Source organism: Bos javanicus, chromosome 2 (genome assembly GCF_032452875.1).
Source record: "Bos javanicus breed banteng chromosome 2, ARS-OSU_banteng_1.0, whole genome shotgun sequence".
NCBI lineage: Eukaryota > Metazoa > Chordata > Mammalia > Artiodactyla > Bovidae > Bos > Bos javanicus.
Genome location: NC_083869.1, coordinates 130,760,285 through 130,783,026, shown reverse-complemented (window position 1 = coordinate 130,783,026; position 22,742 = coordinate 130,760,285). Strand labels below are relative to the sequence as shown.

The 22,742-nt window shown below is 48.9% G+C and overlaps 1 protein-coding gene across 5 annotated transcripts; it reads right to left on the bottom strand.

Annotated features, from left to right (window-relative positions):
* Positions 1–9,940: 9,940 nt before the first annotated feature.
* LOC133233864 (uncharacterized) lies at positions 9,941–13,555 on the bottom strand. 5 transcript variants are annotated; one of them, XM_061393989.1, is made up of 3 exons: positions 13,301–13,555; positions 12,846–12,929; positions 9,941–10,923 (listed from the first exon to the last, which is right to left on the bottom strand). In XM_061393989.1, exon 3 carries the CDS (start codon positions 10,848–10,850, stop codon positions 10,023–10,025), a length of 828 nt encoding a protein of 275 aa, XP_061249973.1. In that variant the 5' UTR covers positions 10,851–10,923; positions 12,846–12,929; positions 13,301–13,555; the 3' UTR covers positions 9,941–10,022. The 5 variants fall into 5 exon arrangements, with proteins under 5 accessions (XP_061249973.1, XP_061249970.1, XP_061249972.1 ...); XM_061393986.1 differs by lacking the exons at positions 12,846–12,929; positions 13,301–13,555 and adding an exon at positions 12,311–12,407; XM_061393988.1 differs by lacking the exons at positions 12,846–12,929; positions 13,301–13,555 and adding an exon at positions 12,311–12,400 and having other exon boundaries at positions 9,941–11,028.
* Between the last annotated feature and the right edge of the window lie 9,187 nt (positions 13,556–22,742).

The window sequence follows — 22,742 nt, the reverse complement described above, 5'->3', positions numbered from 1 at the left end:
AGATCAGCTCAGAGCTGTAAGGAGTAGACAGGACATCCACAGTGGTCTGGCAAACTCCCTGGCCCCAACCCAGATGCCAGACACAGCACTGAATCAAGTGTTTCTGCTCAGATAGAAAGGTAGAGGTGGACAGAGGAGGGATCCCTGATCTTGGTGCTTGTGTGTGTGTGTGTTAGTTGCTCAGTCGTGTCCGACTCTTTGCCACCCCGTAGACTGTAGCCTGCCAGGCTCCTCTGTCCATGGAATTCTCCAGGCAAGAATACTGGAGTGGGTTTCCGTTTCCTTCTTTAGATCTTGGCGCTTGCTGCTAAGTCACTTCAGTCATGTCCGACTGTGCGACCCCATAGATGGCAGCCCAGCAGGCTCCGCCGTCCCTGGGATTCTCCAGGCAAGAACACTGGAGTGGGTTGCCATTTCCTTCTCCAGTGCGTGAAAGTGAAGTCACTCAGTCGTGTCCGACTCCTAGCGACCCCATGGACTGCAGCCTACCAGGCTCCTCCATCCATGGGATTTTCCAGGCAAGAGCATTGGAGTGGGGTGCCATTGCCTTGCGCTTGGTGAACCCCTAATCTACTGAAGGGAAAAGGGAAGATACAGTCCCTGTCCTCAAGTTTTTCTCAGTCTGATGGAGAATTCTGTCTGTACCGCCTTGCTGTGCAGTCTTGAACACATTTTTCAACCTTTCCATGACTCCAATCCATCATTTGGACAAGGCAAATAACGTTAAGACCTCAGTCACAGTGCCATTATGAGGATTCAAATGAATTAATATATTCATTTTTAAAAAACAACTGTTTCCTGGGACTTGCCTGGTGGTCCAGTGGTTAAGAATCTGCCTTCCAATGCAGGGGATGTGGGTTCCATCTCTGGTCGAGGAACAAGGATCCCCCATGCTGCAGGGCAACTAAACCTGCGCATAACAACTAGAGACTCGGCGCACTGCAATGAAAAGATGGTCCCACCTGGCACAGTTAAGACCCCACGTGCCACGTCTAAGACCCAGGGCAGCCAAGTAAATAATAAAATTAAATACTTGGAAAAAAAATCAGTTTGTGGCACATGGTAAGCCCTAAATAAGCAGCAACCATTTCTTTTACCGCTGTTTCTGGGGGCACTCCCAATCTGAAGAGGGAGACACGACTCTGCCCTCAGGGTGCTCCAGTCTGATGGAGGCGCAGTCTCTGCAGCCAGCGTTGCTCCCAGCCTGAAGGCCGGGTGTACCTCTGCCCACCAAGGACTTCTAAAGTCTGATGGGGGAGTCCAGCCTTGCACTTGGGAACTCCCTGTCTGATGAGGAAGGCTACAAAACTCCAATGACTTCAGAGCTGGCAGGTGGCCAGCCTCGGTGGCAGGATTTTTCCAAGGCCTTGCCTGGTCCGTGGAGGGTCAGCATCTGTGACAAATCCCATTTTGTGAGCTGCCTCAGTCTCCGTTCCCTACCTCGGGCCCTTTAAGTCCCAGAGCCTTGGCTTCTTGGGTGATTTGCTCATAAGCAAAGGAAAAGGAGAACAAGTAACTCTTTGTAGATGTGCAGTCAAGACTAAATCTCAGCTATAAGTCTTGCTTCCTAAAAGAGGCTGGGGAAAGAGATGGTAAAGCTGACTAGACTGGCAGGAAGGGGGCTGACGTAGAGGGCAGGAAACGTGGCCTGTCGAGAAAGTTCCAGGGTAACTCCACCTACCGGAGGATTGGTCATCCCCCTATTTATTCTGCATCCTCTCCTTCCCACTAAGGGATTTGGCTGGCTCTGTTTTATTTTTGCTGTCCTTGGTATCTTTAGTAAATGTTCTCAAGTTGCTTTGTCTACAGTCTGGCTATCTCCTCATATGGCTTTGAAGAAGAACAAAGGCAAGGCCTTGCAGACGCTAGTTGAGCCAGGGAGGCACCTATAATCACACCGTGTATGTACTCATAGCTCTGGGCACTGGCCACACTCTCTGGGACGGAAACAAGTCAAGTCTCACAGAAAGTTCCTTAGATAAGGAAAGACTACCAGAATCTGGAGAGGCGAGAGCAGCCAAACAATTTGGCTTCTGAAAAACAGGAGTCTGATCTAGGATCTCTAGTCTGATGGGGGAGTACAGACTTCGTGGGTCATCCGTCTGCCACTACAAAACCAATAGAACTCAGCTTCCCCTGGCTTCCTCTCCCACTCCAAATCTTTTCTCTGCCTCAGAGCTTCTCATTCCTCCTGTATTTCTTTATTCATTCAGGGGTGCCATGGACGGTGGGGCGGGTTGTTCACTGAACAAGTGTGTGCAGCCAAGGGAGGCCTGGTGCTAGATCTGCCCGGAGGGGATACCTTTTGAGAGCATGACCAAAGGCACCATATGGCCTAGTGGTGGTGCCTCTCATTCAGCAATGAAAGTAAAGATCTACTATGCACAAGTGTTCCAACGCCCGTGTCAGAAAGCAGATGCCGGCAGGGTAAGGATGTGTACTTGGGTGAGAATGTGGAACTGGAAATTGGTGTGAAAGGGAGTGAGGATGGAAGAGAGGGGATGAGATGATGTGGAGAAGAGGAAGAAGATGGGGGAGGACATGGTTCTAAGCAGGCAGTGAAAGATCATGGAGACAGAGGGACGCTTGCAAGGTGGGAAGATGCAGTCCAGGCCAGCTCTCCAGCCACTTGCCTCACCCACTGTGGTCTTTGCACACGTCCTTCCTTGTCCTCCGTAAGTACGACTCTCACCCAAAACCCACCCCCTCTCACCCTGCTGCTCTCTCTCTGTTTTTCTTTTAACTTTCTTTTAGGGTTCAGCTCAAACCTCATGTCACCATAGAAGCCTCCCCAACCTCCCAGACTAGATCGCTCTGCTTTCCCACAACCTCCGTCCCCCATGCTTCTCCTTCTTAACATTTTTGACAATTGCGATCTCTTGGAAGACCATCTAATATGAAGAGTGAAGAGACAGACATAAGGAGGGCAGAGAGCATGACTATCTGGTCTCCACCTTGTTCCCCACTGCATCCCCCAGGGCACAGTGCCTGGCTGAGCGGGCCCTTGTAAACTTTCACCTGAATGAAAGAACAAGTTGGTTCAAGCATGGCACAAGGCGTAAATGTCCCCTTTCTGGTTGTGCTCGGGGCAGAGATCGACTCCCTTCACAGTCTGATCAGCCTTGAATCTCTTTGAATCACAGTCCCAGGCTGTAGGCAAGTGAGTGTATTTCATTACCGCCCTTGGCAGACAAGGAAACTGAGGCCCCAGAGATGAAGCAGCTTGCCTGTATCACACAGTCAGGACAGGATGGAGCCAGGATTTGCGTCTGCGTCTGTCTGTCTAGAACCCGCATTCTGAACTGTTCCCATTTCTGCTTCCCACTGGGTTGTTCTCAGCTCTGCCCAGGCTGAAGTGTGAGGCTTCTGAAAATGACCTTGGGTTTGACCCCCTCTTTCTCCCTCCTATTATTTCCCCATCACCCTTCATCATTATCAATTGCTTTGTTTGCTAAGCTTCCACCTTGGGGCCCAGGCCCAGAGGAGGGTTCCCACGCTGTACCTCACAGATCACTGGCCCTCTGAGACGCTCTTTGGAAAGGGTGTTCCCTGGTCAAGAAGTTTGGGAGCTCTATTCTCTTTCCTGCACCGTGGCTACCCCAAGGGACCCAATACAAGAAAGTTTCTGAGCAGGCCTCCAGAAAGTCTCCTGTCCAACTCTGCTCAACTCAGCATTCCTCAACATATTTGAGAATGGAACCCACGTGTTTTTTGGAAAAACCTTTCAACATCTCGCAAGATGGTTGTTTCTCAGAACACGCCTTGCAGATACTGCCCCAGAGTCTGGCTCCTGAGCTGACCATAAATGGTCTCTGTAATTTGAATTTGTCCCTGGAGCCCCCACACCCCTCCAGCCAGGCTGGAATTCCTATGGCCTACAGACACCCCCTCACATTCCTGCCCGTGCACCCCTGCTTCAGCTCGAGATGTCTGTGCGGGGGCTGAAAGTTGGAACTCCATAAATGTTCATTTTGCTTCCTTTGTCACCACACATACGGGCGTTTTCACCCACTGTGATCGGCATATGCTAAAGATTTCCGGTCTTGCTTTTCTCACTTAACATTTTCATTAAACACAGTTCGATGTGTCAGTCAAGACCAGGGCTACTTAAAAATGGCTCTGTGGACCGGTGCCAGTCCCCAAACTGTGTATTACCAGTCTGAGACAAGATAAGAAGCTTGCTCAGAGTGTAACTCGACTATGTCAGTTAAGCACTTTGTTTGGCTCAGCTGACACTATTTTTTTCTTGAAATACTTGGTCCGTTTTGGAAGCAGCACATAGATTTACAATCTGGTATAAGCTCTTCATTGCAGATGGTAATTGTTAGCAATCTGTGGGCCAGCGACTCTGAACTGACTTTGCACATAATATTTCTAATACTTATTTGACATCTTGTCTCGTCACCACACCATCGTTCATTAACCCTATCCCATCATTGGATACTTGGGCTATCTCTAGGTCTCTGTAGAGCTTCCCCGGTAGCTCGGATGGTAAACAATCTGCCTGCAAAGCAGGAGACCCGGGTTCGATTCCTAGATCAGGAAGATCCCCTGGAGAAGGAAATGGCAGCCCACTCCAGTATTCTTGCCTAGAGAATTTCATGAACAGAGGAGCCTGGTGGGCTACAGCCCATGGGGTCACCAAGAGTCAGACATGACTAAGCGATTAGCACGCACACACCAACACCAGGTCTCCGTGATTCATAAAGTGTTGCTATGAGCAGATACGTACACGTCTGTGGGTTTGCTTTTTGCAGTTCCTTCGGGAGCTTAGGGACCACAGATCTGAGGCCAGAGAGGTGGGGCAGCCTGCGCAGGGTCACGAGTGGCAGCAGCCGGCCTCCCGCTCAGGCCTCCGGACCCCGGCCCCTCGCCCCCTCCCCCGGCCTGCACTGCCCTTCCCACTGGGCAGATTTCCGTCCCTTTCACGCTTTTCTTTGCTGGGCTCTGTGCCCTCTGCAGTGTTCCCACATGTTGTCTTTGGGAGCTTGAGAGAAATCCTTTTGGAATGTCCTGTGCCTTCTCCCTGAGTTCCCGGCTTTGTTCAATTGTTGATGAGAAATTCCTGCCTTGTTGGGAGGGGCCCAGGAGGCTGTTAAAAGAGTTTGCCAAAAATGGTGGTACCAATTCGGGCAGAACACACATTGGGGGCTCTGCCTCTCCCCATATTTCAACTTAAAAAAGGACCATGTGGTGGGGAGGGTGTTGCCCACTCCTATTTCCTCTGTAGAGCAAGCAGCAGTAGAGCAATGCTCAGACAGAAGAGATAGGGAGGGATAAAGTGGGCCTCAGGAATGAGGGCTGGGTGGGCCAAGGCTTAGAGGGTTAGCGTCAGAGATGAGGAAAGATAAGGGTGGGGTGAGGTTAGGAGTAGGATGAGTGTGTCTCTCCAACACGCATCATGGTAACACAATGCATTTATTTTCTAGAAGCATAGCATCGTTCTATCAAATGATCTGTTTGAAAAGGGCCACATTGGATTGTTTTAAATAAACAAAAGGAATTCTAATATCATGCAACTATACTTGGTGTTACCAAAGGATGCAGGGACCAGTGGATTAGGCAATTGAGACCACAGGTGGGCTTTCAGGAAATTTCTCCCTTTACTATTTCCTGGGAAGAGCAAGTTTCGGGTGAATGCTCCCCCTGTTCAGAACACTGGTGCTGGGAGCAGCCCAAACCTCCGGGGTTAAATACCATCTTTGCTTTGTCTAAATTTCTACATACTCTGAAGGCTATGATTTCCCCCTCTTTCTCCTGGAATCTATTCAATAAATACTAAGAAAGAAATTGTACTTTGGATGGAAAGGGCATTATGTTGAGGGACTGAGCCCTGGGGTGGAATCCCAGCTCTGCTATTTACCAGTTGCTGGGGTTTGGGCATGTCATTTCTCTCTCTGAGCCTCAGTTTCCCCCTCTGTCAAATGGGTACTAACCTAGGCTCGCAAGGAAAAGAGTTCTGTGAGTCTATGTTTTAGGTCTTGGCGGCATGTCTGACAGACGGTGTGGGTGCTCAATGATAGTGACATACGTCTGTAGGTGTGAAGAACTTTCCTGGGCCACCCTCAGCCTCGGAGACACCTGCGCCGCTCCGTACACAGCCTGGACGGCACGGCAGGCTCCTGCGTTGTTCTGCAACTGGTATGTGACTTCCTGTTTACATGGTTCCTACAGAGGCATGGCTTGAGCAGTGGGCCTGGGGGACTCTCTGTGGCCTCTGCATGGCCACACAGAGCAGAGGGCCTTCTCTAACTAAGAGCCTTCTTTTCTCCGGACTTGGGCTGAGTGACTGCTGGGATAGAACCCTGAGTACTGAGTTTCTACCCTGAGTAACAGTAAGGCCAGCACAGAGATCCTGTCCCTTTCGGGTACCATCCAATGCTGAACCTTCAAACTTGAGCACCCACTATGTACTGAGCTCTGCACTGACATCTCTCGTTCATTGATCACCTGTTGTATACATTTGCAGAGCACCTCGTTCTTACAAGATGCTGTAATCCTGAAGATAATTACTGGGTTGGACACAAAGTTAGTTTGGTTTTTTTCTATTAAGATGTTATGGAAAAAAACCTGAATGAATTTTTGTGGCCAACCTAATATTATTATTGAGTGCCTGCTTGGCACATAGTACTCTCTAATCAAAATGATCATTCTTTTAAGAGCCCCTGTGTTCTATGCCTATAACCATCTTCATCATAATCATTTGTACCTGACCACTCTGCGCCTCAGCTTCCTCATCTATATAATAGGGGCAATTCTTCCTTGAATGATCGATGAGATGATTGAGTTAATACACACAGAGCATTTGAAACGATGCCTGGAGTATATTGAAGAGCTTAATAAATGTTGGCTGTCATGATTAATATTATCAGTTATTGAACATCAATTATATGTGGGACACTGTCATTATTCTGAAAGTAATAATAATTAAGGTTTTCAGTTTCAGTTCAGTTGCTCAATCGTGTCTGACTCTTTGTGACCCCATGGACTGCAGCATGCCAGGCTTCCCTGTCCATCACCAACTCCTGGAGCTTACTCAAACTCACGTCCATCAAGTCAGTGATGCTATCCAGCCATCTCATCCTCTGTTGTCCCCTTCTCCTCCTGCCTTCAATCTTTCCCAGCATCAGGGTCTTTTCTCGTGAGTCAGTAGTACTAATAGGCTCCTCCATCCATGGGATTTTCCAGGCAAGAGCACTGGAGTGGGGTGCCATTACCTTCTCTGATAGTTAAGGGTACTGGACACCTATTGGGCACGAGGCCTTGTTGTTGTTGTTCGGTCGCTCAGTCGTGTCTGACTCTTTGCCACCCACGGACTGCAGGATGCCAGGCTTCCCTGTCCTTCACTATCTCCTAGAGTTTGCTCAGACTCATGTCCATTGAGTCGGTGATGCCATCCAACCATCTCGTCCTCTGTCGTCCCCTTCTTCTCCTGCCCTCAATCTTTCCCAGCATCAGGGTCTTTTCCAACGCCTTTTCAATTACGAGGCCTCATAATCCACATCAATATAATAACTGAGGCCCACCTGTGAGCCAGAACTGGACTAGATACTGGAGACCCCAAGAACAGAGTCCTGGGCAAAGGCATTATAATCTGACAGGGTGAAATTGGACAGTGTTGAAGGTGGGCATCTCTGGGAGAATCAGAGGTGACTCTTAGGCAAATATGGGCTTAGACCAAGAAGGGGAAGCCTTGGAGTGGCCAGACATATGGTTTAGGAATCAGGACACCCGAACTATCTCTTGAGCTGGACCTAAATGGAACCCAATGAGCTATATTCCTTTGAATGTTCACCTGGGGAATGGGTTACTGGGGGCCTGAGAACCCACCAGATAAAGGCCAAAGTCTTCTTCTGGGGAGAGAAGGGATGCAAGAGCAGAGGAAAGAGTGGCTGCCCTGCTGAGCTTTGGAGCCCGGGGGGATCTTCCTGGTCCTCCAGAGATGGAACAAAAGTGGAGGTGAAGTCAATGGGCTAGGGGTTCGGTGCCTCCTTGCTTCCTCTGCCCTGGGACCACTGTGTCAGTCTCATGGAGATTCATACTTGCCGCCTTGTCTGCCTGGCCACAGGGCTCAGGCACAGCCAGCACCTCCTCTAAGAGCCATGGAACCTGGTCAATCTCTGGGTTCTGCATTATTTCAAGGTTAGCCCACTCCATATTCTTAGTTGCTTTTATTGGCCCTCAACTCCTGCAAGAAGGGACTGGGCCTGAAATTCAGAGTCACAAAGAAATGGGGCCTGAACAGCCCCTGGGCAGCCTGGGAAGATGGTCAGGACTGAGGAATTCTCGGGTGGAGGCACCCTCAATTCTCAGCTCGGGAAGCTCCAGGCCTGGCTTGGGCCTAGGACGAGAGAGTCAGAAATATCTAAGTCTGAGGTCCCTTAAGAGACCATCACAACAACCCCACTCATGTTACAGAAGGGGAAACAGAAGCCTGGAGAGGGGAAGTGATGTCCCCAAGGTCTCAGGGCAGGCGGGTGGCCAAAAGAGTCTGGAATCCAGTCTCTAGAGTGCTTTATGCAGGAAGATGGTGAATAACTGGGCGCCTTGTGGGGCCTGATTCTTCAGCACCCAAATCAACTGAGTCTCTGAAGGTTTAGAGCCCTGAGTGGCCCAGAGAACGTTTTCCCAGACAGTGCCACCAAGAAATTTGGGACTACCTCATTCTGACCCTTCCAGCCCTTACCTGGCCTTACAGACCGGTCTCTGCAGAGTATCCCAGGAGGGGGACGCCCATTCACCTGCAACCGTCCCTGCTTGACTGTTCCAGTGCATCTCACATTCGCCATCAAGGTTTCCTCTACATCCACCCTGGACCCTGGTCATTAAAACCTCATCTTTAAAAGAACAAAAATAGAGGCTTCTCTGGCAGTCCAGTGGTTAAGATCCATGCTTCCATGGCAAGGGGCACGGATGTTAGCCCTGGTCAGGGAACCAAGATTTCTCATCCCGCATGCCTCAGTCCAAAAAAAAAGACACAAAAGAACAAAAAGACAGAAAGCACTTAGAACAGCGCCTGCCACGTTGTAAGTGCTCTGTGAGGGTTTGCTATCATCGTCCTCATCTCATCCTTACTACTGCTTCTACCTTTCTGCTCACATGGAGCTGTGCTAAAATCAATGACAATCCTGAAAGAAAAAGAATATGAATAGGGAATCAGCAACAATCCTTTAAACAAACAAACAAAAAAAGAATGTGAATAGTGGTTGGGAATGAACAGCCTCAGCCAAGGCTAGGAAGCTTCCTGGCCTCACTTCAAGTGATTCATTCAAGATATGAACTAGAGATCCCAAACTCAGATCTGTGGGCCTCACACATTCAGCCTGCAAACGCTCTTGTTCAGCCCTCAGAACACTATATTTTTGTTTTCGTTTTGTTGTGTTTTGGCCATGCCACATGGCATATGGGATCTTAGTTCCCCAATTAGGGATTGAATCTGTGCCCTCTGCAATGGAAGCGTGGAATCTTAACCACGGGTGAAAGTCACTCAGTCGTGTCTGACTCTTTATGACCCCACAGACTATAGAGTCGATGGGATTCTCCAGGTCAGAATAAGAGTGGGTAGGTGTTCCCTTCTCCAGGGGATCTTCCCAACCCAGGGATTGAACCCAGGTCTCCTGCATTGCAGGTGAATTCTTTACCAATGGAGCTATCAGGGAAGCCCCTTAACCACTGGACCACCAGGGAAATCCCAGCACCGTGATATTTTCAAATCTGTTGCTAACATATAGAAAACCAGATTCCTGGGTTCTCTTGAAAAGGCAACCACCTGTTTGAGAGCTGGGTTTAGATGAGGTATCCCCCTCTCCACCTAGTGGGTGGTCTCCACCACTGCCTACCACCCGCCCCCTTCACCCATTCACCTTGACCTTCCCAATCTTGTAGGTCCTTAAGTGTATATCCCCTCCATCTAAATGGCTTCCCCTCACCCCAGTGGAGGCTTGGAGGAGCATTTTGCCACAATTTATTTTCCGCAACCGCGACCGGATGGACATGTGCCCTCTTCGCGGTTGGTGTCGATGTCACCACCAGCTGGAGGGCTTAGAGATGGGCTCCGGGGCTCTGCAGCCCGAGCGGATTGCTTCCCAGAACTTGGGCAGGCGACCTAAGGAAAAGATCCCGTTGCCGAACAGAGGCAGCTCAGGCAGCTTTATCCCCGGCCTCTGGGGCAGGATGGGAGTGAGGTTCCGGCTCTGAAACCCGCGAAAGCAGCTCGTGTTGGCGGAGTTATCCACGTACTGCACAGCGTTGACAGCCCTTCCGGGCGGCACCACGGTGGTGCTGCCGCAGGGGTAGTCGAAGGCCGCCGCTCTGCTGCTGTGGTTACAGTAACTGCGCGGGCAGGCGTGGTCCAGATGGTCCAGGTGGATGGAGTTGGCGGCGCGTTCCAGATAGTTGGCTGCAAGCCTCGGCAGGTTCAGGGACTTAGGGGAGTTGCTGTAGAAGGCATTGGTGGATCTGTCGAGGTAGCTGATACCTTTGATGAGCTGATCCAGGAAGGTGGGGTTAGAGGGACCCAAGGGACGATCTGTACAGAGCAGGCAGTGGGGGTTGCTGCGACACATGGGCTTTCTGGCCACCTTGGGGCCCTTGGCCAGGTGGCTTGTCTCCACGCACTTGGAGTTGTAGGGCCGGCCCATGCAGATTCTCCTCAACGGCAGTCTGGGGGAGCCCGGGGTGTCGGTGGGCTCTGAAGGGTTGCTGCTGGCCTCGGAGCCGCTCGGGGTCCGAGAGCACTTGAGGTTGCTTGCCCCGGTCATGCTGGGGCCGTGGGGCCAGCCTGGAGTCTGGGCCATGAAGGACACATTGCGGTTGCCGGTGCTGGGACGGCCCGCTTGGTGTCCAGACATTGTCGAGGGCAGGCGGACGAAGCTTCGTGGTACAGAACTGCTGAAATCTCACCTAGAGGCTGGTTCCCTGGGCCTGACGGGGAGAGAGCTGGGTCAGCTCTCCTCGGCTCAGGTGTTCCTCTCCCCATCTTCCTCCCAGGCCCAGGGATTTTTCAAACGAGAAAGCAGGCCCCATGTTCTTCAGAAAGCACAAAGGGCAAGAGATGGGGAGGAAGGCAAGACACTGAGAACAATGGAAATCAGAGGACCCCCTAGAAAAAGTGGGGCAGTCTGCTTTTTCCTTTCTCTGTAGCCCACATTCTGAAATTCCCATTCACCTTTTAAGCAGGGACTCCAGAAGACCACAGAGTCAAAGAACTAAGTCTCTAATGGTGAAATTCGAGGCACCAAGACACACATTCTTTGGAGTAACATCAGACAGTTAATCACCCACTACACCGCACACCCTGCTACTGAACAATATGTCTTAGAAGCGATGCGGTATATGTGCTTTTTCTTTGCCAGTCCTTTGCTTGTTCCTTACTTGTGAGTCTTAACTACAAATCCAGAAGGCAGTCATTATTCTATTCCTATCTGACAGATGGGGGAAACTGAGGCTCAGAGGGTTGACGTGACTTGCCTCAGATCACATAGCTTGTGAGTGGTGGGGGCCAAGGTACTATCTTGAGTGTATCTGATGACCCCTAAAAGATGATGCCGTGTTGTTGGGGGTGACTTTGTCCTCACCAGCAGTCTACTGAGGAAGAGTTCTCATCTCACCTGTTGGATAGGGGCACCGATCGGGAAAACCAGATGGGGAGGGGTGCTTGCTAACCCTGTAACTAAGTTGATCTTGACTTCACGAACCCCAAGGGGAGGGGCAAGGAGATGCTGTAAGTCTACAGTGGGACTTGTGAGACAGAAGTTTCCAGAGTACAGTATTTGGTCTTCATCTTCTCTGATGAAGGGAGATGATCTCATCCACCCCACAAAAGAAGGGTTCTTGGGGTTCCTCCCGGTCTGAAAGTGGACACTTCACAGGGACTAGGGCCTGACCAGGCTCTGGCCCAGGTCACCCTGCTTCCTGTCCTGGGGCCTGCCCAGGTGGCAGGAGCCCCAGCCCCATTCCGTTTGTCCCCCAGGTCCCCAGTACCCCCCGTTTCCAGAAGGAAGGCTCTGATTTCTGTCCCCCAGACTGCCAGCTTGATGCTAATTTTCCACTTCTGCCTGGTGAGAACGGAGCAGTATTTGAACCTGTCCCACCCAGGAAACAGCTGCCCACTCCTCTCCCAGCCCACAGCCCCTCAGCTGCCCTTGTCCTTTGGGTCTGAATCGCGTGGAATGCCCAGACTCTCGCTTCTTCCATCCCAGGTCGAGCCCCACCCCAGCTCGTCCTCCGGATGTAGGGGAGACACCAGCGGGCTGCCCCCCATGGGCCCTCCCTTCTGGGCGGGCTGGGCCCTCTCCCCGGCTCCCTCTACCTTCAGGAGGTAGATGACTTAGCCCTCCTCTTGCTCTTCACTGGGGAATACCCTGATGCCGCCATTCCAGACTCCTGGCCATGTCATAGAATCACAGAACCCTGGAGCGAGGAGGGCCTCCAGGGGTCAACCTGGTCAGGCTCCTGCCTTAGAGCTAGTGCTGCGTTAAGCTCTCCAGGACAGATGGGCCCTATTTTTAAAGTGAGGCTGGGGTGGACGTTTTCCAGTGTCCCCTGTTGTTTTTCTAGCGTTTAATTATGCTGAGAGTCAGGGAGTTCTTTGCCGGGCCTGATATAACTCTCGTTGGCTGTGGTCAGCATCAATTTTCTTTTCTCGTTGGGTCAGCAAACATTCGCTGAGTCTCCCTAAAGAGCTGTCCCTTTGAATGACCCAGAACATGGCAGCACTTGCTTTTCTCCCTTCTAGCCTGGTCCTCATACAGTCAGCCCTTCTGGATTGAGTCCCTACTCTGCAGTGGGCTACAGCCTAAAGATTCCTTTCAGAGCTCCTGTGACCTCCCCTCCCTGGTGCATACCAGGCATCTTGTACATATCTGTCGGATGCATCGACAAGATCCCCCTTTGAGAACTCCTGGTGCTCGGCCTCCATTGTTTCCTTCCTGCAAGTAACGAAAATACCCTCTTACTTTCTATTTTGAAAAACATTCAAAAATATTCACTTACTGAAAACTTACAAGATAATGAAGTCCCATAGACTCTTCATTCCAATCTACTAATTATTAATTTTCATCACATTTAGCACCATACACACGTGTGTGTGTGGATTATTATTATTTTGAGAGTCAGTTGCAGACAACAGCAGCCTTTACTCTTGAATACTTCAGCATGTATCTCCTACAAGCTGAGAGAACAAGGACATCTTCTTACATATCCAGTTATCAAAATGTATCCAGTTATCCAGTTATCTCACGTATCCAGGATAATTAACATTGATACAGAGCTATTAGCTAATACACAGTCCACAATTTACCAATTATTTCCTCCGATGGTCTCTATGGCAGCTATGTCCCCAGTCCAGAAGCCAATACGTGATCAGACATTGACATTAGCTTTCAGATCTCTTTGGTTTCCTTCAGCCTGGAAGTCCCTCAGTCTTGATCTTTTATGACATGAATAGCTTTGAAGAGTGCAGGCAAATTGTTTAGGAGAATGTTCTCCCATTTGGGTTTAGCTGCAAGATCGCAAAGCACATACACACAAAAGCCTCCCTGGGACGGTCCCGGCTCATAACCTCTGAGAGTGAAGGGCCTTTTGCTCTGGGGCGGGGTGGTTATAGCCACGGCAACAGGGAGCTGGGGGGGAGGGCTCAGAGGTACCCCCCAGAAGGAGGAAGAGGGGTGTAGGGAAACTCAGGGGCAGAGAAGCGATGGCAACCGTTCTCTTGTGGAGCCTCAGCCAGATCTGATCCTGCCCTGGGCCGGGGGCTGGGCAGGCGGGCAGACGGCCAGTAAGCGGGCTGGGCCTCTGCGTATTTGTCCTGAAGGTACCCAGGCGCCGAGATCACTGGCCATTTCTGGCCTGGGCACTAAGAGCCTCTGGAAATAGCTCTAGGACAATTATTTCAGGAGGAATGTGCTATTCCCCCATCTTCTCAGAAAGCCAGGCTGGGTCCCATAAGATCAAGAATGTCCGCCTCTGGCCTCCCCGAACTCCAGGGGATCCTGAGGTCCCCTGGGAGCCACAGTGGTCTTCAGAGCTGGGGAGGCTGGGAGGCCAGGATGGGGTTGAGCAGACGAAAAGCGCCCTTCCCCATGCGGGGAGGGGTGGTTCTGTCCTCAGATCCTGGGCTCTCAGGGCCCAGCCTGGAGTCAGGCTTGGCCGGTGGGGGTCCAGCTGACTCTAAGCCCTGGGACACAGGAAGGGGAGGGGAGGGGAGCTGCCCACCCCATCTTCTGCCCAGACCCACCCCTGAGAAACTGACGTGGTAGAGCGCTCAGAATGTGCCAACGAACCCGACGTTGTCAGATCCCGGTCATCACATCCACCCTGTCATCTACTCCTCGTACCACCCCTGGGAGGCAGGGGTTTTGCTTTCCAGATGACGTCCTTGAGGCTCAGAGAGAGCAACAGGTTTACCCAAGCTCACCCAGCAGCCAGAATTAAGACCCAGTGTTTGGACCCCAAAGCCGACAGGTTTGAGCACTAAACAAAGAAGAGGGTGGGCCACCCACTCAGTGAGGACTCGGTAAGTGACCCTGAGAGCTGAGAGGTGTTGGGAGGGGTCCAGCCTGAATTCCCAGGCTGGAGGGACGCTTAGCCCTGTCTCTCAGTGAGCCTCCGACGTCCACCCCCCAGCCAAGGCCAGCTGCCTCTCTCTCCCTAGCACTGCGGGATGGATGCCAGGGTCTCAGAATATCCTGCCCCTCCCTGCACCGTCTCTAGACACAGTGGCCCCTACCTTTGCCCTATCTGGGCCATCTCCAACCTTGGCTCCTTAGCTGCATTGCCAAATCGACTGCAAATCATGAACTTTTCACAAGCCCCTGCCCCTCCCACTCTGTCCTCTTTCACCTGAACGCCCCTCTCCGCATCCCTACTCTCTCTCCTCCGGGTCCCACCAAGACCATCGGAGGCCCTTCCCCCACCCCATGTTCAAAGAGTTCAAAGGCATCTCCTTTCCCTGGACTCCCCAAGAGTGGATGGAACAGCCCCCTTCTCCAGAGACCATAGGACCCTGCCCCGTTACTGCATAGGTGGCTTAATAGCCCCTCACCTGTCACCCAGAATTCCCCCTCCACGCCCGACCCCCAGACAGTGGGAGGAGGATCTCCTTATTGTTTCAGGCACTTGGCAAGGAGGAGGCACCACAGACATGGAGGAGTCCATCTCAGTCCAGGGGAACAGCTAGAAGCAAGAGCCAGGGCTCTATTGCCACTGTCTCACCCTGCCTGGAGGACACTTCTCCCAGCTTCTGGCAACCCTGAGCACAGTGACTCACCTGAGCCTTTATCTGGCTTGGGGCCAACATGCCCACAGGGCTGAAAATCCCTCCTGGGCCGGGCTCTGGCCCTCTCCCAGCAGCAGTCTTCCATCCACCCAAGCATAATGAGTCACAACCCTGCCTCATCCCCTAACGCCCTCAAAGATACCAGCCCTCTGCTCACCAGCCGCCAAAACAGCATTTCCCCAGGCCCACGTGCGGCAGGTACAAGACGGGACAGATCTGTGCTCAGGAGCGCTGGGGCAGGTGTGGCTTGGCAGGAGCCCCGACTGCAAGAACTGCCCTCTTGCCAAGCCACCTCAGGGTTTTCAAGGAGAAGCAGCCAGTGTGGGAGTGGACAGGAATCTCATCTTTATGAGCCCTGGGAAATTCCCTCCAAGAAGGGATGGGGATGATGGTCATGTATAAACTTATATTGTTGTTGTTGTTCAGTTGCTAAGTTGTCTTTTTCCAAAAGTGGTGCACTCAATATGCCAGCAAATTTGGGAAACTCATGAGTGGCCACAAGACTGGAAAAGGTCAGTTTTCATTCCAATCCCAAAGAAAGGTAATGCCAAAGAATGTTCAAACTACCGCACAATTGCACTCATCTCACACGCCAGTAAAGTAATGCTCAAAATTCTCCAAGCCAGGCTTCAACAATATATGAACCGTGAACTTCCAGATGTTCAAGCTGGATTTAGAAAAGGCAGAGGAACCAGAGATCAAATTGCCAACATCTGTTGGCTCATCGAAAAAGCAAGAGAGTTCTAGAAAACACGTACTTCAGCTTTATTGACTATACCAAAACCTTTGACTGTGTGGATCAAAACAAGCTGTGGAAAATTCTGAAACAGATAGGAATACCAGACCACCTGATCTGCCTCTTGAGAAACCTATATGCAGGTCAAGAAACAACAGTTAGAACTGGACATGGAACAACAGACTAGTTCCAAATAAGAAAAGGAGTATGTCAAGGCTGTATATTGTCACCCTGCTTATTTAACATATATGCAGAGTACATCATGAGAAACACTGGGCTGGATGAAGCACAAGCCAGAATCAAGATTGCAGGGAGAAATATCAATAACCTCAGATATGCAGATAATACCACCCTATGGCAGAAAGTGAAGAAGAACTAAAGAGCCTCTTGATGAAAGTGAAAGAGGAGAGTGAAAAAATTGGCTTAAAACTCAACATTCAGAAAACAAAAATCATGGCATCCGGTCCCATCACTTCATGGCAAATAGATGGGGAAACAGTGGAAACAGTGTCAGACTTTATTTTTGGGGGCTCCAGAATCACTGCAGATGGTGAGTGCAGTCATGAAATTAAAAGATGCTTGCTCCTTGGAAGAAAAGTTATGACCAACCTAGACAGCATATTAAAAAGCAGAGACATTACTTTGCCAACAAAGGTCCATCTAGTCAAGGCTATGGTTTTTCCAGTAGTCATGTATGGATGTGAGAGTTGGACTATAAAGAAAGCTGAGTGCCGAAGAATTGATGCTTTTGAACTGTGGTGTTGGAGAAGACTCTTGAGAGTCCCTTGGACTGCAAGGAGATCCAACCAGTTCATCCTAAAGTAAATCAGTCCTAAACATTCATTGGAGGGACTAATGCTGAAGCTGAAACTCCAATACTTTGGCCACCCGATGTGAAGAGCTGACTCATTGGAAAAGACCCTGATGCTGGGAGGGATTGGGGGCAGGAAGAGAAGGGGATGACAGAGAATGAGATGGTTGGATGGCATCACCAACTCGATGGGCATGAATTTGGGTAAACTCCGGGAGTTGGTGATAGACAGGGAGGCCTGGTGTGCTGCAGTCCATGGGGTCACAAAGAGTTGGACACGACTGAGTGATTGAACTGAACTGAACTTTTTCCAAATTTGCTGGCATATTGAGTGCAACACTTTCACAACATCATCTTTTAGGATTTGAAACAGTTCAGCTGGAATTCCATACCTCTCCTAGCTTTGTTTGTAGTAGACCCACTTGACTTCACACTCCAGGATGTCTGGCTCATGTGAGTGATCACACCATCATGGTTATCTGGGTCATTAAGACCTTTTTTGACACCTCTTCTTAATCTCCTCTGCTTCTGTTAGGTCCCTGCTGTTTCTGTCCTTTGTTGTGTTCATCTTTGCATGGTATCTCCATTTTTCCCTTGGCATTTCCCTTGGTATCTCCAGTTTTCTTGAAGAGATCTCTAGCCTTTTCCAATCTATTGTTTTCCTCTATTTATACATCCTTATATACACTTCTACTGGGAGGAGGACAGCAAGTAACTGTTTATGCTGTGACCTTGGATAAGTATTGAACTTCTCCTAACCTCTGCCTCCTGTTCTGTAAACTAGGAGTAAGGAAGGTGCCCAGTGAACACTGCTGGCTCAGCTGACTTGCAATAATCGCTAATGTTTATGAAATATCCCCATGCGGCAGGCACAGTGTGCTGTAGTGGTACATGGGAGCCAGCTCATGCTGGCTCTCAAAAGCCATTTTCGAAATATTCTAGAATCTGGTGAACTTGTTATTAAACCACTACTAGCTTGATATCAGCCATTTATACTACAGTTCAGTTTAGTTGCTCAGTCGTGTCCAACTCTTTGCCACCCCATGGACTGCATTACTCCAGGCCTCCCTGTCCATCACCACCTCCTGGAGATTACTCAAACTCATGTCCATTGAGTCCATGTCCAGTGAGATCCAACCATCGCATCCTCTGTCATCCCCTTCTCCTCCCTCCCTCATTCTTTCCCAGTATCACGGTCTTTTCCAATGAGTCAGCTCTTCACATCGGGTGGCCAAAGTACTGGAGTTTCAGCTTCAGCATCAGTCCTTCCAATGAACAGTCAGGACTGATTTCATTTAGGATGGACTGGTTGTATCTCCTCGCTGTCCAGGGGAGTCTCAAGAGTCTTCTCCAACAACACAGTTCAAAAGCAGTTCTTCCAAGCTCAGCTTTCTTTATAGTCCAATTCTCACATGCATACATGACCACTGGAAAAACCATAGCCTTGACTAGATGGACCTTTGTTGGCAAAGTAATGTCTCTGCTTTTTAATATGCTGTCTAGGTTGGTCATAACTTTTCTTCCAAGGAGCAAGCATCTTTTAATTTCATGACTGCACTCACCATCTGCAGTGATTTTGGAGCCCCAAAAATAAAGTCTGACACTGTTTCCACTGTTTCCCCATCTATTTGCCATGAAGTGATGGGACCAAATGCCATAATCTTTGTTTTCTGAATGTTGAGTTTTAAGCCAACTTTTTCATTCTTCTCTTTCACTTTCATCAAGAAGCTCTTTAGTTCTTCACTTTCTGCCATAAGGGTGGTGTCATAAGCATATCTGAAGTTATTGATATTTCTCCCAGCAATCTTGATTCCAGCTTGTGCTTCATCCAATCCAGCATTCTCATGATGTACTCTGCATATAAGTTACATAAGCAGGGTGACAGTATACAGCCTTACGTACTCCTTTTCTTATTTGGAACTAGTCTGTTGTTCCATGCCCAGTTCTAATTGTTGCTCCTTGATCTACATACTGATTTCTCAAGAGGCAGCTCAGGTATTCTGGTATTCCCATCTCTTTATGAATTTTCCACAGCTTGTTGTGATCCATACAGTCAAAGGCTTTGGTGTAGTCAACAAAGCAGAAGTAGATGTTTTTCTAGAACTCTCTTGCTTTTTCCGACAGAAGATGATCCAATAGATGTTGGCAATTTATCTCTGGTTCCTCTGCCTTTTCTAAAACCAGCTTGAACATTTGGAAGTTCACAGTTCACATACTGTTGAAGGCTGGCTTGGATAATTTTGAGCATTACTTTACTAGCGTGTGAGATGAGTGCAATTGTGTGGTAGTTTGTTTGGCATTGCTGTTCTTTGGGATTGGAATGAAAATTGACCTTTTCCAGTCCTGTGGCCACTGCTGAGTTTTCCAAATTTGCTGGCATATTGAGTGCAGCACTTTCACAGCATCATTTTTCAGGATTTGAAATAGCTCAACTGGAATTCCATCACCTCCACTAGCTTTGTTTGTAGTGATGCTTTCTAAGGCCCAGTTGACTTTGCATTCCAGGATGTCTGGCTCTAGATGAGTGATTACACCATTGTAGTTATATCTAGGTCATGAAGATCTTTTTTGTGTAGTTCTTCTGTGTATTCTTGCCACCTCTTCTTAATATCTTCTGCTTCTGTTAGGTCCCTACCATTTCTGTCCTTTATTGAGCCGATGTTTGCATGAAATGTTCCCTTGGTATCTCTAATTTTCTTGAAGAGATCTCTAGTCTTTCCCATTCTGTTGTTTTCTTCTATTTCTTTGCATTGATCACCTAGGAAGGCTTTCTTATCTCTCTTTGCTATTCTTTGGAACGCTGCATTCAAATGGTATATCTTTCCTTTTCTTCTTTGCTTTAGCTTCTCTTCTTTTCATAGCTATTTGTAAGGCCTCCTCAGATAGCCATTTTGCCTTTTTACATTTCTTTTCCATGGGGATGGTCTTGATCCCTGTCTCCTGTACAATGTCACGAACCTCTGTCCATAGTTCATCAGGCACTCTGTCTATCAGATCTAATCCTTTGAACCTATTTGTCATTTCTAATATATAATCGTAAGGGATTGGGTTTAGGTCATACCTGAGTGGTCCAGTGGTTTTCCCTACTTTCTTCAATTTAAGTCTGAATTTGGCAATAAGGAATTCCTGATCTGAGCCACAGTCAGCTCCCAGTCTTGTTTTTGATGACTATATAGATCTTCTCCATCTTTGTCTGCAAAGAATATAATCAATCTGATTTCAGTATTGACCATCTGGTGATGTCCACGTGTAGAGTCATCTCTTGTGTTGCTGGAAGAGGGTGTTTGCTATGATCAGTGCATTCTCTTGGCAAAACTCTGTTAGCTTTTGCCCTGCTTCATTCTGTACTCCAAGGCCAAATTTGCCTGTTACTCCATGTATTTCTTGACTTCCTACTTTTGCATTCTTGTCCTCTATAATGAAAAGGACATTTTTTGGGGGCGTTAGTTCTAGAAGGTCTTGTAGGTCTTCATAGAACCATTCACCTTCAGCTTCTTCAGCATTACTGATTGGGGCATAGACTTGGATTACTGTGATATTGAATGATTTGCCTTGGAAATGAACAGAGATCATTCTGTTATTTTCGAGATTTCACCTAAGTACTGCATTTCGGACTCTTTTGTTGACTATGAGGCCTACTCCATTTCTTCTAAGGGATTCTTGCCCATGGTAGTAGGTATAATTGTCATCTGAGTTAAATTCACCCATTCCCATCCATTTGAGTTCACTGATTCCTAAAATGTCAGTGTTCACTCTTGCCATCTCCTGTTTGACCACTTCCAATATACCTTGTTTCATGGACCTAACATTCCAGGTTCCTATGCAATATTGTTCTTTACAGCATTGGACTTTACTTCCATCACCAGTCACTTTAAGAACAGGGCGTTGTTTTTGCTTTGGCTCCATCCCTTCATTCTTTCTGGAGTTATTTCTCCATTCATCTCCAGTAGCATATTGGGCACCTATTGACCAGGGGAGTTCATCTTTCAGTGTCCTCTCTTTTTGCCTTTTCATACTGTTCATGGGGTTCTCAAGGCAAGAATACTGAAGTGGTTTGCCATTCCCTGCTCCAATGGACCACGTTTTGTCAGAACTCTCCACCATGACCCATCCGTCTTGGGTGGCCCTACACAGCATGGCTCATAGTTTCATTGAGTTAGACAAGGCTGTGGTCCATGTGATCAGTTTGATTAGTTTTCTGTGATTGTGGTTTTCAGTCTGTCTGCCCTCTAAGGGAGAAGGATAAGAGGCTTATGGAAGCTTCCTGATGGGAGAGACTGATTGTGGGGGAAACTGGGTCTTGTTCTGATGGTCGGGCCATACTCAGTAAATCTTTAATCCAATTTTCTGTTGATGGGCAGGACTGTGTTCCTTCCCTGTTGTTTGACCTGAGACCAAACTATGGTGGAGACAATGAAGATAATGGCGACCTCCTTCAAAAGGTCCCATGCAGGCACTGATGCACTCAGTGCCCCCAGCCTGCAGCACGGCACCACCAACCCACGCCTCCACCAGAGACTGCTGGATGCTCACGGGCAAGTCTGGGTCAGTCTCCTGTGGGGTCACTGCTCCTTTCTCCTGGGTCCTGATGCACATGAGGTTTTGTTTGTGCTCTCCAAGAGTCTGTTTCCCCAGTCCTGTGTAAGTTCTGGCGGCTCTATGGTGGGTTAATGGAGACCGCCTCCAAGAGGTCTTATGCCACACCCAGGCCTGCTGCACCCAGAGCCCCTGCCCCTGAGGCAGGCCACTATTGACCCATCCGCAGGAAACACTCAAACACTCAAAGGCAGGCCTGGCTCAGTCTCTGTGGGGTCTCCTGGGGTGCACAAGGTTTTGTTTGAGCCCTCTAAGCACCTCTGGTGGTATGGGATTTGATTCTAATCTCAGTTTCACCCTTCCTACCATATTTCTGGGACTTCTCCTTTGCCCTTGGACATGGCTGTCTGTTTTTGGTGGGACCCAACATTCTCCGGTTGATGATTGTTCAGCAGCGAGTTGTAATTTTGGAGTTCTCACAGATGAGCACACGTCCTTCTACTCCGCCATCTTGGCACTACCTTGTTCTTTATCCAGACTTAACCTCTGTTAAGTCTGTTTTGAACCTCTGTTTCCTTGTCCATAAAACCATAATAATGATGATCTGGATAAATTGAAATTTTCCTGGGTTCCAGCAGCTGTGTGTCAAATTTTATGCATCCACTAGACTGGGCCATGAGATGCCCAGGTACCTGGTGTGTCTATAAGGATGCATCTGGATGAGAGAAGCATGTGAATTGGTGGATTGAGTAAAGCAAACTGGCCTCCCCTTGTGTCTGGGCATCCTCTAATCCGTTGAGGGCCTGAATAGAAGAAAAAGGCAGAAAAAGTTGAATTCACTCTCTGCCTGACCAGTTGAGCTGGAACATCCATCTTCTGCCCTTGATGCTCCTGGTGCTCAGAGCATCAGACCTGGGTTGGAATCTATACCATCAGCTGCCTGGTCCTTAGACCTTTGAACCACCAGCTTTTCTGGAGTTCCAACTTGAGGACAGGAGATTATATGACTTCTCAGCCTTTGTAACAGCATGAGACAACAGCTAACAATCAATAGTAAATAAACATATGTGTATATATAAGTATAAAAATAATACAGTATATATACATACATGTACACAACATATATTATAGCATATAGTATTATATATATTGCTATATGCGTGTGAGTGTGTATGTGTATAGAAGTTTGTGCCCCCCCAAAAATTTGTATATTGAAACCTCATCCCCAGATGGGATTTAGAGGTGGGAAGTGATTAGGCTTAACTCCAAAGAATTGATGCTTTTGAACTGTGTTGTTGGAGAAGACTCTTGAGAGTCTCTTGAACTACAAGGAGATCCAACAAGTCCATCCTAAAGGAAATCAGTCCCAAATATTCATTGGG